Raw genomic sequence first — 15,200 nt, 5'->3', positions numbered from 1 at the left:
ACAACTTTAGCAACTCTTAATTCTGACCCATACTTACTTAGAATCTTAGATTCTGTTGTGACTACTATACACGTGTACAAGTTATAAGTATACTTGGTCAGAGACAGCCTTTATCATGTATTTGAATTTCTTTCATTATTTGCCTAACTTAACACGCACGTAAGTAGGTATTTTATACTCTTTGAAGAAACTCTCTACCAACTGAGAGGGAAGTACAGAAAGAAGCCATATGAAGCACCATGTTCCTAAGCTGTGTGCTCCTGAGTTCCTATCAAGAGAGGTATGAGCCAACCAAGACACTTCTCATGACCCAGTACAGCATGGAAGCAGTTCTAGTCTTCTACTACTATGACAAGTGGTAACAGAACTGTGAAGTATAATCTCTACAGCATGTTTGCATTTTCTTCTGTCTTGAATAAAAAAATATATTTATAAAATATCTTTGTATCTTCAGAATCTCTTATTAAGTCTGCCGATAAAAATCTAGTCTCATAAAACTGTAGCAAGGACTTCAGTAGCTAAGTAGCTTTAAAGTCTAGAAGAAACTGTGCAGTTGGACCTTTATCATCTGCTTTTCTCTCTTTTTTAAAAAATTTATTTTATGTGCATTGGTGTGAAGGTATCAGATCCTCTGGAACTGGAGTTACAGACAGTTGTGAGCTGCCATGTGGGTGCTGGGAATTGAACCCAGGTCCTCTGGAAAAACAGCCAGTGCTCTTAACCATTGAGCTATCTCTCCAGCCCCTATCATTTGCTTTTCATTAAACACATCTTTACAGTTTCTAATGACAAGCTTTTTGTTCTATGTAATTTTCTGTAGTTGAAAGATAATTAAAATAAAAATGGTTTTGCATGTATCTAAACAAAAAGTCTTCAGTCTCAGTCTTCTACATCTGGAATAATCTGAACAAGAGAATAATGTAATTTCTATACCAATTAATAATAAATGCTCTTGCCAGTGACCACTACACTTCTTGCCCCATGAAGCCTGATCTAAACAGAAGTGGATCCAGTGAATGCTACTGGAAAGCAGGCAAGAGCAGGTGGTATAAAAACAATGAACTCAACTGTCCTTCCTCCAGCCACTCTCAGAAGTTCTCTCATGTGTATAATGAAGGGATTACATTAGAGGACCCCTGAAGTTGCTCCCATAACTAAGATTCTAGACTAATGAAGAAGGTTCTATGTCAAACACATCACTACTGTTTCCTCCTCTTATAAGGGCAATTCCACTTATGGATGAAAAGGGCTTGCATTTGCACTAAAGGCTGTGCTCTAAAGCAGTGCTTCTCAACTTCCTATGCACAGTGGACAGCATCTGGGGATCTTATTAAATGGAGACAATGAGTTCACAGGTGTGGAGTGGCACCTCAGAGGCTGGAGTCCTGATAATCTCCCAAGAGATCATGACGACAATGGTCAATGAATTACATTTTGAGTAAAAGTTCTAGAACAGGCATAGAAAATGCAATTCTACTAAGTGTGCTTTATGTCTCTGCAGTGCATCTACTCTTTGATAAACATTGTTTCTGTTGCCAAGGAATTTATAGTACCTTGAATTGTTCTGCATAAAAATCATTAATTTTAAATTTTCAAAATTATTAATAAAATCTAGCCATCAATTATGAATGAATATTAAGACCTATCACCATAAACTTAATTTAAAACAGTAATATTTTAAGCAAAAAAAAAAATAATCCACTTGCTTCCTTTCTCTTTTGGACATTTTTCTGGGTCTTCACATCTAAAGAGCATTCAGATAAAATGCAAATGTCTTGGGAAGAAAATCTAGATAGCTCTAGACAAAAGTATACAATCTAACATGACTCCTGAAAGGGATCAACGGTCAAGGTAAGCTCTTGTTTCCTTCATGGTTTCACATAACTTGTTAAGAGTTTGTTCCAATCCATACAGCAGGAAAAGAAAATATACTATATTACTATGTATATACCCTTAAGGATTGGCTACCTAGAAGAGACATATACAAGATGTCCCTTGATTTTTTTATTATACGACACAAATCAGACATTCACTGCATTACACAGACAGCTGTATGTGCCAAAGGAAATCCACCCCTGTGCCAGCCCCATCTTTTAGAGGGAAAGCAAGACTCAGGCTCTACCCAGCTCCTATTTAAAAACAAAAGTTAGCTCATTTGCTTCTTTTTCCACTGGCCTCTAATATCTCCTAATTTATATAAAGGTATTCATCAATTTCTCAATAAAAAATATACCCTAATTTTTAAGCTATAATTCTTTTTTTTTTGGGGGGGGGGTTTAAGACAGGGTTTCTCTGTGTAGCTCTGACTGTCCTGAAACTCTGTAGACCAGGCTGGCCTCGAACTCAGAGATCCACCTGCCTCTGCTTCCCCAGTGCTGGGATTAAAGACGTGTGCCACCACTGCCTGGGAAGCTATCATTCTTTGTAGATAAAGTAACAGCATTAAGAGCATTTAACAAGATTATCCATTGTTAGCTGATCCAATGCAATTTTGTTGTAGTAAAACTAAATAAAGAATTTAAATTACAAAACATTAAAGCAACTCCTTTTTGAAGGAGAGGTATTAGGAAAGGAGAGCTTGGAGTCCACTAATAGTCTACTATAAACCACTCTAAAGAAGTAAAAGCTAACTATAAATGAAAGCCAGAGGAAAAAGTCAGACGTAACTACTTTAGAAGAAAAAATGAACTGTAGCACACAACTTCACAGAATACCTGAGAGCCAATGGCTGGGAATGTAACACCTTGTTCCTTAAGGTTCTTAATCATCGCTGAGATCAGACTAAGCTGTGGATCATTCTTAAATTCATCCGTCCATTCAACCATAAGAGCCTTTAACTTTTCACATACTTTAGGATGACCCTAAGGAACAGCAGAGAGAGAGATATGAAAAAGTACCAGTTTTCTGGTATAAGTAAAATATAAATTCTCAAGTGTTACAGATCTCTTTTAAAATCACAAATTGTCCCTTTATAAGAGATATCCTTCTAAATATAAAATTAAATACATATATGTATCTTATATGTCTATGTATATATTCATTTTCTATAGCAATAGATTATACATGTGAAAATAAGAAAATAGCATCTATAAATCAACAACATTACTTTCACACCATGAAAAAACAATGAAAGATACTATTAGCTATATCTCACTTCAAAACTGAAACATTAAATATGTAATAACTTATTTTGGAGGTTGGAATGACAGGCCTTTTCAGTGCAATTTACAGCTTTAGATGCTTTACACATCAGAACAACAAAGAAAAATACCTTATTTTGCATTGCTATTTTTATTTTTTAAAAAATGCAAGAAAAGAATAAATGTTATGGTTCCTTTTCCCTTAATTCCTTCCTTTCAATTTTCATACCTGTGTTTTCCCATGACTCTTAGCTGAGGTCTGTGTGAAGTACACTACATGCTAATCATCTTAGGGGCTTTTTTCATCCAAAGAGCACTTCCCCCTTGAGGAAAAAGCTAAAAGCATTTAAAGTCTTCTCTCTATACGTTTCTGTCTTTCCAAACAGCTGTTTATAGTATGATGTAACTTTTTCTCTGTATCTTACTTAAAATTACAGAAAATATGATAGCAAGCTATCTTCTTAAACAATCACCCCTTTCACTGGACATTCAGAACACTGTAAGACATGTCCATTCATTGATTAAAAAAACAAATGTGATTCACTGAAACAGAAAAGGGAATCAAGACTCAGACACCTATAAAAGTATTATTTCCTTTCACATTTCTGTACAAGTTTTTTTTTTTCCTGCTAAAACTCTGAAGCACTCATATACTTCAAAATTGCCCGAAGAATTCCCCTATTAACATTAAAATCCTTTTCTTGATATACAATACCAAATAGTTTAAGCCAGAAATAATTACTTATAAAACATTAAATTTTTTACTAGAAAAACTGTTACTTTTCTATTTTTAGACTCCTTAAATTAGGCACTGAATTTTTTCTGACATGTGATTAAATAGGCAATATTACAGTTCCCAGCTCTCTTGCTCTCCCTGTCCAGATAAAAACACACAAACACATGTATGACCAGAACAGCTACATGTTTTCCTCTATAGACTTGAAAATAAGCTGGGCTTGTTTAAATTCTTGGCTGAAATACTAAAGATCAAATATGTGGGTGAAAATATAGAATCCAGTCCTGGCTTTGAGCAATTTCTTCAAGTCTATAGTGTAGTCCTCCTAAAATTCTCTAACCAGCCACCTTCATTATAGACATATCTGGAGAGACTATCTCTTTTCTACAATGTCCATCACAAGGACTCTGCTGTCTTCAGTATCTAAGTTCCACTAACAAGTGCTATGGGCTATGGAATTGAGTGCTTCTTAGTTTGGAATCACAACTGGCCCAGTCTTGGCTTAGGGGCAACTTTATCTATAGGTCAAGCCCAGTGGAACAGTAACACAGTAGGAAAACCCTGTGATGGACCGTCAGGTAGTTCACATAAGATGAAGATTCAACAGGATCTTAATTCTGGCAGTTTCTTCTGAAGGATTCTACATTAGGGAAATACCTTTGTGTGGGTACAAAAATGGTATCAAAAAAATTGTCTAAAGTAGATTGGTATTATTTCATTAAATATATAGGAATGTATGTTTTCTTATCAAATGAAAGGATAGATGGACCCTAAACCTATTTTAATGTGGTTTGCAAAAGAACCAACACTAAAATTTATGTGGATTTGTAGTCTTTTTAAGGAAATACAGTTCTTACTTATAATCTAGGAACGAAAGAATACACACACACACATACACACACACACACTTTAGAATTTAAAATGGGAAAAACTTAACAATAAAAAATACATGAAAAAAGACTTCCTTGATTTCTGGATATAACATTCCTTACCTTATTTAATACGTTGCTTACTTCACTAGCAAAATCTCTTGAACATACTTCTAAGTGAAAAATTTTGCCACAGTTTGATACACATGCTCCTAGAAGCTATAAGGATAAAGTGAGAAATGAAAAGGGCTTAATGTTGAAGGATAATTAAGCAGTGTGGTTTACTTAAAATGAACCTACTTACAGTTAAAGCTTGCATAGCAACATGGGGGTCTTTATGGTTCACTCTTCTCATAATAGAACGAAGACAGTCTTTAGGTCTAAAAAAATGAGAAGTTTAACAATTAATAATAAATCTAGCTCTCTCCACTAAGTGTATAGAAGGGAAATTACTGTACAAGAGTTAGGTTATTAATGACATCTGAAAACCATATACTAGTTCCTTTCAAATTCCCAAAGGTATCACAAGTTCTCTTGCTTAGTAGACAGAGAGGAAGCATTTCAAGCTAATTCTGCATGAAAAATTTTAAGTAAATTGGAAGGCTAAGACATTTCAAGTCATAACAAAATGTTCAGCAAGATTTATATACATATAAAGATATATATAAAGCATATATATACATATACACACACACACATACATTCCTGCTATAAACAATTACAAAACTATAAAATACATATGAAATATGTATTGAGAGATACTGCCCGATAGCTTTGGTAGTGACAGCAGCTCCCTCCTGGCCCATGTGAACCCAGCTTGACCTGTTCCATACAATTATGGGCAAGAGAAATGTGGTGATCAAAAAGCAGACAGGTAGCCGGGCGGAGGTGGCGCACGCCTTTAATCCCAGCACTCGGGAGGCAGAGCCAGGCGGATCTCTGTGAGTTCGAGGCCAGCCTGGGCTACCAAGTGAGTTCCAGGAAAGGCGCAAAGCTACACAAGAGAAACCCTGTCTCGAAAAACCAAAAAAAAAAAAAAAAAAAAAAAAAAAGCAGACAGGTCCAAGGAGATGCAACAGGAACTGGTGGAGTGATCTACTCAGGCAAGGAGAATCCTGACATAGGAAAGGACTGCAGCCTAAGTCTTATTGACAGTAGTGCAGAGCAGTCATGGTCCTTCTAATGAGGAACAAGTGCAAAAAGGGAGCTTGCTAAGAGGTATAACCCACCTATGAGAAAAGCACCGTGTCACGGAGAGGAACTTCAGTAGCTATGACATAAGAAACACAACCCTGCATCTACTTCTACCTGGGCTAAGTGCCAATCTTCTGCTCAAAACTGCCTAAAATGACTGGGTCACAAACTCAGTGATCTACCCAAAAGGAAAGATCTTTAGGCTAACTACCAGATACCAGAGACAGAAATCACCAGTCATCCTAACCAACATCTTAATTCTTTGAACTTTTATTATGTACAGTAGTTCTGGTTATTTATAGCAATTAAGAAAACAACTGGCCTTTGTTTTCTGTTTCAAAGACGCTGGGGACTGATCACAGGACTTTTACTATATAGGAAAGCACTCTATCACTGAGATACATCCCCAGTCTACACTTGTATTTTCTATTTCTAGGCCTCATTTTTTTCCCTCAATCTATTTTTAAAACAAATAAAACTACTGTAAATTAAAAATAAATAGATATGTATGGAGGTCAGTGTTGGAGTGTCTAGCATGCCCTGAGTTTTATCCCCATCACTGCAAATTAATTAATTAATATATATTAAGGTGTTTAGGGACATCAAGCCAGGCAGGAGAAACAAGTCAAATAAGCCACAAGTTAGTCTCACTTTCCTGCCTCCAGAGAGTTGCCAAGTCTTAGTACAAACTTGTGACTTAAAAAAACAGTTTCCAGATTACAGCACAAGGAAGGTGATTCTGAAATTCTGAGAATACAGTGACTTCACTGAATCGAGCAGAAATAAATTAGAAACGAGGAAGCCTAAAATAATTAGAAACCAGAGGATGGAAAAGAAGGTACTACACATCAAGAATCCTAGAATTCAAGAGATTTAGTTCACAGAGTGCTTGCCACATGTTCATGAGGACCTGAGCTCAATGACCATACAAGCCTAGCGAAATTGGTGAACTCTGGGTTCAGTAAGGACCCTGTCTTAGAAAATAAGGTAGAGAATGACTAGAGAAGACACCTGACATCAACCTCTGGACTCCACATGCATGCACACACATACAACTCATGTACATGTGCACATACAAATACCAAACACACAAATTATATAATTTAAAGAACTGAAATAAACAAGATTTCTCTATTACAATGTGAGCTGCTGCCGGGCGGTGGTGGCACACGCCTTTAATCCCAGCACTCGGGAGGAAGAGCCAGGCGGATCTCTGTGAGTTCGAGGCCAGCCTGGGCTACCAAGTGAGCTCCAGGAAAGGCGCAAAGCTATGCAGAGAAACCCTGTCTCGGAAAACCAAAAAAAAAAAAAAAAAACAATGTGAGCTGCTTCACTCTGCCTCTACAAAATGGACTGAAACTCATCAAATTATGAAACAAGATAAATCCTTCCTCTCTTAAGCTGGCTTTCTAACAGCAACAGAAAAACCGATACCTGAGAAGTAGGGTTGTTGCTATGAATTTTCTTGATGATATGATTTAAAAGTCTTCAGAACAGGTTGGTGGGAAAAATATGTAAAAACTTGGAATCTTAATTAGGGTTTCTATTGTTGTGCAGTGACACCATGGCCATGGCAACTCTTATAAAAGAAAACATTTAATTTAGGTGGCTCGCTTACAGAGGTTCAGTCCATTATCATCATGACAGAAGAAGCATGGCGGCATTCAGACAGATGTGATGCTGGAGTAAAAGCCGAGAGTCTACTTCTTGTAGGAAACAGGAAATCTACAGCACTGAGCAAAGCTAAAGCAAAAGAGACATCAAAGCCCACCTCCATGGTGACACACTTCCTCCAACAAGACCACACCTATTCCAACAAAACCACAACTCCCAATAGTGCCATTCCCTTGGGGGGTCATTTTCTTTCAAACCACAACACTTAGAAATACAAGTTAGAGAGTTCTACAGGGCTGTAAGCAAAGCTCAGTGGGAAGTTCAGGTATGAGTTCAAAATATTGACAGTAAAGGCTGTATGCAAGAGGCTTCAAACAAGATCTAAGGACTCTACAGGGAATTGAGTCAGAGGCCATTTCTGTTACACTCTGGCAAAGAACTTGCCTACATTTATTCTTGTCCTGAGGCTTCGTGGAAGGTTGAACTTCAAAGGAGTGGAGTACTTAATCTGTTTGAGGATATTTCAAGTCAGGCCACCATTCAGGCTGTAGCATGATTACTGCTAGCTGCTTTTAGCCAAGTGTACATAGAATGGCAGAGAAAACACACTAGAAAGGCTGGGAAAGTTTACAGTTTGCTCAGAAATAACTGTGGATAAAGTTGGGGTCAGGAAATTGCTTGCTGAAGAGATGAAAACCATTAAAAAAATAAGTCAAATACTCTACATCAGTACAGAGGAAAGACACTTCAAGGACTCTGAAGGAGTCACACCATACCTCACATTTGACTGTTTTAAGAAGAGAGCTGTAGGACATCCTACTCTGAGAGTAGCCCAGGAAACTCCATCACATATCCAGGCTCTCTATGGTATGACCAAGGGGATCCAGTGACTCTTCAAGCTGGGAGAAGCCCTTGGCATTGTTCACATTGGGCTGGTTTTGCACACACAAAGTCTGAAAGTTATATGGTCACGAAAGCTTCCCACCAGATTTCAAAGAAATACCTGGGAAGCCAAGAAAAAGGTCAAGATCCCTGCAGCAGCCAAGACTGTAATTTGTGAAATCTGTGATAGTAGGGCCTGACAGATGCAACAGAATGCAGATCCTACAAAGTCAGAAATGCCAGGAATGTGGAATGAATGTCAAGGTAAGCATCGGGGCAATAAGTGTAATCAATTCAAGAGAGAGGTCATGTAGGCATCAATGCAAAGGCTACGGGATGAGGCTTACCACTGAATGGGAAAAAATATTTGCTAGTTATACATCTGACACAGGGTTAGTAACTAGAATATACAAGAATTGAAGAAGCTAAACATCAAAAAACCAAACAAGCCAATTAAAAATGGGGTATAGAACTAAACAAAGAGTTCTCAAGAGAAGAAATACATATGGCTACTAAACACTTCATAATTTTTTCAATATCCTTTGAAGGAAATGCAGATTCTGACTACATTAAAATTCCATTTCATCCCAGTCAGAATAGCCATCATCAAGAATGGCAACAAATGCTTGTGCAGCAGAGTCCTTTCACACTATTGGTAGAAATGCAAAATAGTGCAATCACTTAGGAAAACAACCTGAAGAGTCCTCAAAAAACTAGAAACAAAATTATTATGACACTCTTGGGCATATACCTGACAAAACCTATGTCCTATTAAAGAAATACTTGCACATCCATATTCACCACTACCCTGTTATCAAGATAGGAAATGGCATTAGCCTAGATGTCCATCTTGATGGATAGGAAAATGTAGTACATACACACAAAGAAATTCTACTCAGCTGAAAAGAAAACATAAATTTTGCATTATTCAGGTAAATGGATGAAACCGGAGTGGGCAGGAGTATTGTGTGAGGTAACCCAAACCAAGAAAGACAGATGCCACATGTTCTTTTTCATTAAGGATCCTAGCTTCAATTCTGTTTTTTTGTGTGTATGTGTGTTTAACTTGGAATACTTGTGAAAGCCATGAAACTAGAAAGAGGTCTAGGAGTGGGAGTAGGAAAAGGACCTTAGGGAAGAAAATTGCAGAACACAGGTAAAAATGAAAGTACAGAGGGGGATTGATGGAGGAAGAAAGAGTTAAGGGAGGAGTGAGGGATGGAGAAAACAGGGGGACAGGAACAACAAAAAAAAATACAGGGGTATGAAAAGGCCATATGAAAACCTACAATCTTCTAATCCAAATAAAAATATTTAAAAAAAAAAAAAAGTTTGGCCGGGCGGTGGTGGCGCACGCCTTTAATCCCAGCACTTGGGAGGCAGAGGCAGGCGGATCTCTGTGAGTTCGAGGTCAGCCTGGTCTCCAAAGCGAGTTCCAAGAAAGGCGCAAAGCTACACAGAGAAACCCTGTCTCGAAAAACCAAAAAAAAAAAAAAAGTTTGAAGGGTGATGCCCTGTATGACAAGACACTGAACTAAAATCCTAGTGCTAAGTATGGGAAATCTTCATATGAGTAATTGGTCCGTGAGGCCCAGAGGCTCCAAAACAATACAGTCTCCTGCTTTTCCACCTGGTCTCCCACCGTTGCAAGACTTATTAAGACATTACACATCTTGGTTGCAAGATACAGAGAAATCAAGCTACAAGTGAACTAGAAAGCTCTCTGCAGGATAGCTTTCAAACTGCAGGCTACTGGGGAAAGAAAACAAAGAAACAAACAAAATCCTATTCATAGTGAACTCCACATACTCCAACACATCTGTCAGGCAAAATGTGACCCCATGTGCAATAGTGGCACCACTGCTCTGTGGAGTTAACCAACCACTTCCGATTGGATCTGAGGCCTGCTCCACAGAAGAAAAAAGAAGTCAGTTTCTATGAGGGAAATTACTACTGATGTTAATTCAAGCTAAATAGACATAAATGGTAAACTGCCTTCTAAATATCTGTATTAAACCCTTAGGCAAAGGCTACTCTCAACCCTAATGAGAGAAGCCTATCTCTCCAGGAAACAGTGGTGAATACAGAGACTCGATATGCAGAGAATAAGTAATGGATGAGGGCTCAGACCTGAACAATTCATTTCTCATCCTCTATTCACAAACAAAATCATGAACTCCCAGCAGATACAGTTACTTGCACTGGACCCGTATAAGACAAACTCAACAGTCAGTTATGAATGGAGGAGAGAATCATGGGGCTACGCTCCTTGCTGCTGAACTGTAGGCTACTGAAAAGACTGTGAGACAGAGTCACTGTCTTCAGTTTTGTACCCACTGGTGAACCACCAGGCTCTAATGGATAGCTCCAATCTCATGGTCATGCAGACAGCCCTATTCAAACTCTGTTCACACAAAACCAAATGGTAAAACTAAAGGACAAAATGAGGTGTGGTGATGTGGAGGTCAGAGCAATCAGAATAGATTATAGACATGCATGAAACTGTCAAAGAACAAAATTCATGAATAAAACATGGAGGCAAAGTTTTGCCTTTAAAGTAATCAAGCCAATTCTAAAATGTATATGGGGACAGAAGAGAAGAGCAAAAAACAGGTAAGAAAAACAAGAATACAAGTGATATGAAGTAGGAGGAAGGGAGGCTTTAATTAGGAAGGGAAAGAACAATGCAGAAGAAGGAAGAAGGGGGTATATCTGAGAACACCTTAAGGAAATACTTTATATTTATCTAAGTGTATGTATACATGTGCGTGTATGTATGTGTATCTTAAAAGAAGTTATGAAACTAAGCTAACAATGTTCCCCTACCCATGAGCCATGGACCACCTAACAAAACCCTACCATCCAGCAGAGAAACTCCTTTTGAGCTGTTGGTTAGAGGAGTTCAAGAGTCTATTAGAAGTTTTGGCCATCATGGGAATACCTGTACAAATTAAGACTAATAATGCCCCAGCATATGTCTCAAATAAAATGAGACGGTTTTTTACTTACTACAATATAAAGCATGTTACAGGTATACCACACAACCCCACAGGCCAAACAGTCATAGAAAGAGCCAATCTAACTTTAAAGGATATGCTAAAATAAACAGCAACAGGTAACAATGACTCCTAGGAATAGATTGCATAATGCCTTATTAACCTTGAATTTTCTCAAGGCTGATGAGAAAGAAACAACAACTGCGGAGAGACATTGGACAACAGAAAAAACTTCTGAACTAAACCAACCAGTTTATTTCAAAGATGTGTTGACCTCAGAATGGAAAACAGGATACATCCTACATTGGGGAAGGGGTTTTGCTTTTGTTTCTGCAGAAGAAAAGCTATGGATACCAACAAAATTAAATAAAAATTTGATTCAAACAGGAGAAACCCCTTGATGAGGAGAAAAAAAGCTCATCCACAGATGTGACATCTCTACAAGTTGTAAAAAAAAAATTAACAAACAGGGGTTTAGGGAGGGTTCTGTTTTCTGTCTTTACCGGATAAGAGAAATACTCATCTTTAAGAAATCATAAGGCCTTGGACACCCAAAAGCCTACAACAAAAAGGAAGAACCTATTGGTACCAATATACTCTACAGGGTAATATCTCACTGCCTAGCATCAATATCTCTTTAACTCTAGAATAGTAGCGGTCCCAATTCAATTATAAATCAAGCTGGCTTTGGAGTTGGAATATGGCTCTCTCCTTCTCTAAATCCAAGTATATTGCTAAAAGAAAAAAATTAAGAAATTCTGTCTCATATTGGAAGAGCCAACTGGTGTGAGACAGAAGAAAACCAATAATCTAAGGACCATTGTTATCAAGATTCTATTTCTCTCCATGCTTACTCTTGATTTCTTGGAATCCTTCCTTACATGTCATGTCATCTTTATAACCAAACTTTCCATTTTGATATTAATATTGTTCAAGTTTTCCACAGTGAAAATAAGTGTTCCCAATAGCAATCTCTGAAATCTCTTAGAAGGAAGATGGGCCCCCACAATGACTCTACTTGGTCCACAAAGATGCCATGGTACATAAGAACATTACTCAATGATCAGCTTTGAACTTAAAACTCTTCAAGACAGTTCTAAGATAATATGGTCCATCATACTACACTTCTAGCCAGAATCTCAGACAATCTTATCAATTACTGACCTGGCTGCAGACTCTATGGCTAGCCATATTGAGGCTCAACTATTCTAAGCTTTCTTACAAGACCCCACAGAGATACCATTGCCCCCTAAAAAAAAGTAGGAAGCAATTCTAAGAAAACGAAGCCCCTCTCCCAAATGTTTCATTTTTATCAGGGTTATGGATGGATGGTTGTAGGGCTGGGTGGGGGGTGGAACAATAAAATTTGGACTCTGTATTTTCATTTAGAAAAGAAATAGCAGAATGGATAGGTATAGGATATTAAGGTAGATTATTGTATTTACTAGTAAACTAATTCAGTAAAATATCAGCCTTAGATAATTTGCACTGATATGGATTCTTGTACACTGATACAAATGCAAACTATTCTTATATTCCTATTTAAGGTAATTTGTATATTGATACAAATACAAAACTATATTTGTTGTATTGTATACATATTCCTACTTCTATTTGAAATATTTTATATATTGATACAAATGCGATATTATATTTGTCATACTATATGTATGTTCTACCTGCTTAGGATATTTTGTAGATTGCTACATATTTAGGATTACTGTCATATTGCACTATACCTCTGTTTAAGCTATTTTATGTATTATCACAATTTTGAGGTCACTGTCCTTATACGGTACATCTGCTTTATAGACTGTTTATCTTGTTAATATGAAGCCTTATTCATTAGGTTATTTAGGTAGATAAGACTTACAGAACTATAGTCACACATGCTTGTCATTCCTATAGTTATGTTAGTTAGGTTCTACAGAACATATGTCAGATGTATAGGTAATCTTCAAACACTTCTTAGACCTAGAGAATATAGCATTTAAATAACTTAGAATTCTGTTGACATGAGACACAATTGCTCCTGGCAGCACCAATCTGATCCAGAGAGAATGTTGGGCTTCTAAGACATTTCCATTTGGAAGTTTGTCTTCTTGGCATAAAATGGCCTGCTGGGCAAAGAACTACCCTTGCCTCAACTGCTGACAATACAAATGCTGTCCTTTCTGGATGAGCAGGACACAAGGAAAAGTGACTACTAAACTCTGCCAAGACAGGGTAAGATGGTCTTTCAAAATTCCTGCTCCTGAAAATGGTCTGTCAGATAGTCTAGGCCTATAGCCAAATTGGATGCCTCAACAACGCTGAGCAACTTTAGGTGACTAGCCAGACTGCCAGCTGTCTCTGTCTATTCCTGCAAGAATTTCAAAACTTGCTTGCTTGCATTTTCCGTTTTCTCAGGTATTATTATGTTCCTTCTCAGGTCTTTGATGGAGTTGACGACTAAATAGTTACAGTTACAATCTTCTGGTATCTTAGCTAGAACATATTAGTACTACAGTTAGATTGAATCTTCAAGACAGGACACCTATTGAAGTAATCTCGGTAATTTGCCATTTACCCATGTTCTTGACATTTAGCATGTCTTTCTTGTTTGAAGTTAATTTTGTTGGTTGTAGCTGCATTTTTGTTTATGTTATTACCCTTTGTTTTTCCTGGATAATACTTGATAATCATTCTTATTGTATATAGTTTGCACTAAGATTAGAATCTTCTTATTTAGACAAAAAGGAAAAATGTAGTGGAATTTGCTCCGCCCATGACTTTGGGCTATACGACCCAAAGGAGGCGGTGCTTCCTGCCACTGTATTTGACCTTATAAGTATAAGGAATTGAAGAAGGATCACATGCCCCTTCTCCCTGCTCCTGCCTGCAAGGTGGATTCACTCCCAGTCAGATCAGAGGACGACTTACTGTCTACTCCATTCTGTATTCCTGAGTGTACATCCTCAATTTATATCTTAATAAATTCTGTTACCCATTTAACAGACTCACGTGGACTGATCGTGTTTAGGATAGACTCCTAAAACAATACAGGATACTGTAGTTGCCCTTGGTTGCCTCCCTGAGGCTGAAGGTAGTCTCTAGTATTGCTGAAGATACCATGTACTATGGACACACAACCTGGAAGATTCAATCTGGATCTTACCTAAATACCACCTCCTTGAGGAACAGCTTTCATAGTATCAGAATTTTTTATGCAAACTGCCAGGGAAGGGAAGCAATCAACAGTCCTACCCAGCTGTGATTTCTATGAACCACAATAATAACCAAATATGGCAAGATATCCTAATGGTGTAATAGTGGCACTCATGAATGGAAACCAAAAGCTCTCTAATTGGATTTAAATCCCACTCTGTAAGAAAATTATGCTTATTACTAGAAACCTAGCCAGCTACCTATGGTAATGAGATGATGGCTCTTGGAGGAGAACCTACTACCTCTACTTTACTAGACCAGCATAATTCCTAACTGCATTCTACAGGCAACTAAGGAATGCTGGATGCTGGAGAGGGGGAGAGAATTAATCTTCCCCAGGGAAGAGCTCCTAAACTGGTTATCCAAAAACAAGTGGTCAGCACTGAAATCATATACGTACAAGCAACACTAAACAGAGTAAGCAGTGAGTGTGTAAAACAATCAAAGAAAAACAGACCATGATTTGGGAAGGAACAAGGCAGAAACAAGACAGGGGTTTTAGAAGAAAAGGAAAAGGGAAATGAGAAATTATATTCTAATTAAAATTTTAAAAATTTAAAAT

The 15,200-nt window shown here is 37.6% G+C and overlaps 1 protein-coding gene across 2 annotated transcripts in view; it reads right to left on the bottom strand.

Moving 5' to 3' along the window:
* Positions 1-15,200, bottom strand: part of Stam (signal transducing adaptor molecule) — a 61,648-nt gene that overhangs the window by 23,416 nt on the left and 23,032 nt on the right. For both annotated transcript variants that reach the window (XM_028870509.2, XM_028870510.2), the window contains exons 3-5: positions 5,050-5,125; positions 4,869-4,964; positions 2,715-2,861 (exon numbers count right to left, since the gene is read on the bottom strand). In XM_028870509.2, coding sequence (XP_028726342.1) covers positions 2,715-2,861; positions 4,869-4,964; positions 5,050-5,125 — 319 coding nt within the window. The remainder of the gene's footprint in view (positions 1-2,714; positions 2,862-4,868; positions 4,965-5,049; positions 5,126-15,200) is intronic.

Source organism: Peromyscus leucopus, chromosome 5, assembly GCF_004664715.2.
Source record: "Peromyscus leucopus breed LL Stock chromosome 5, UCI_PerLeu_2.1, whole genome shotgun sequence".
Lineage (NCBI taxonomy): Eukaryota > Metazoa > Chordata > Mammalia > Rodentia > Cricetidae > Peromyscus > Peromyscus leucopus.
This window is presented reverse-complemented; position numbering and strand designations above follow the sequence as displayed.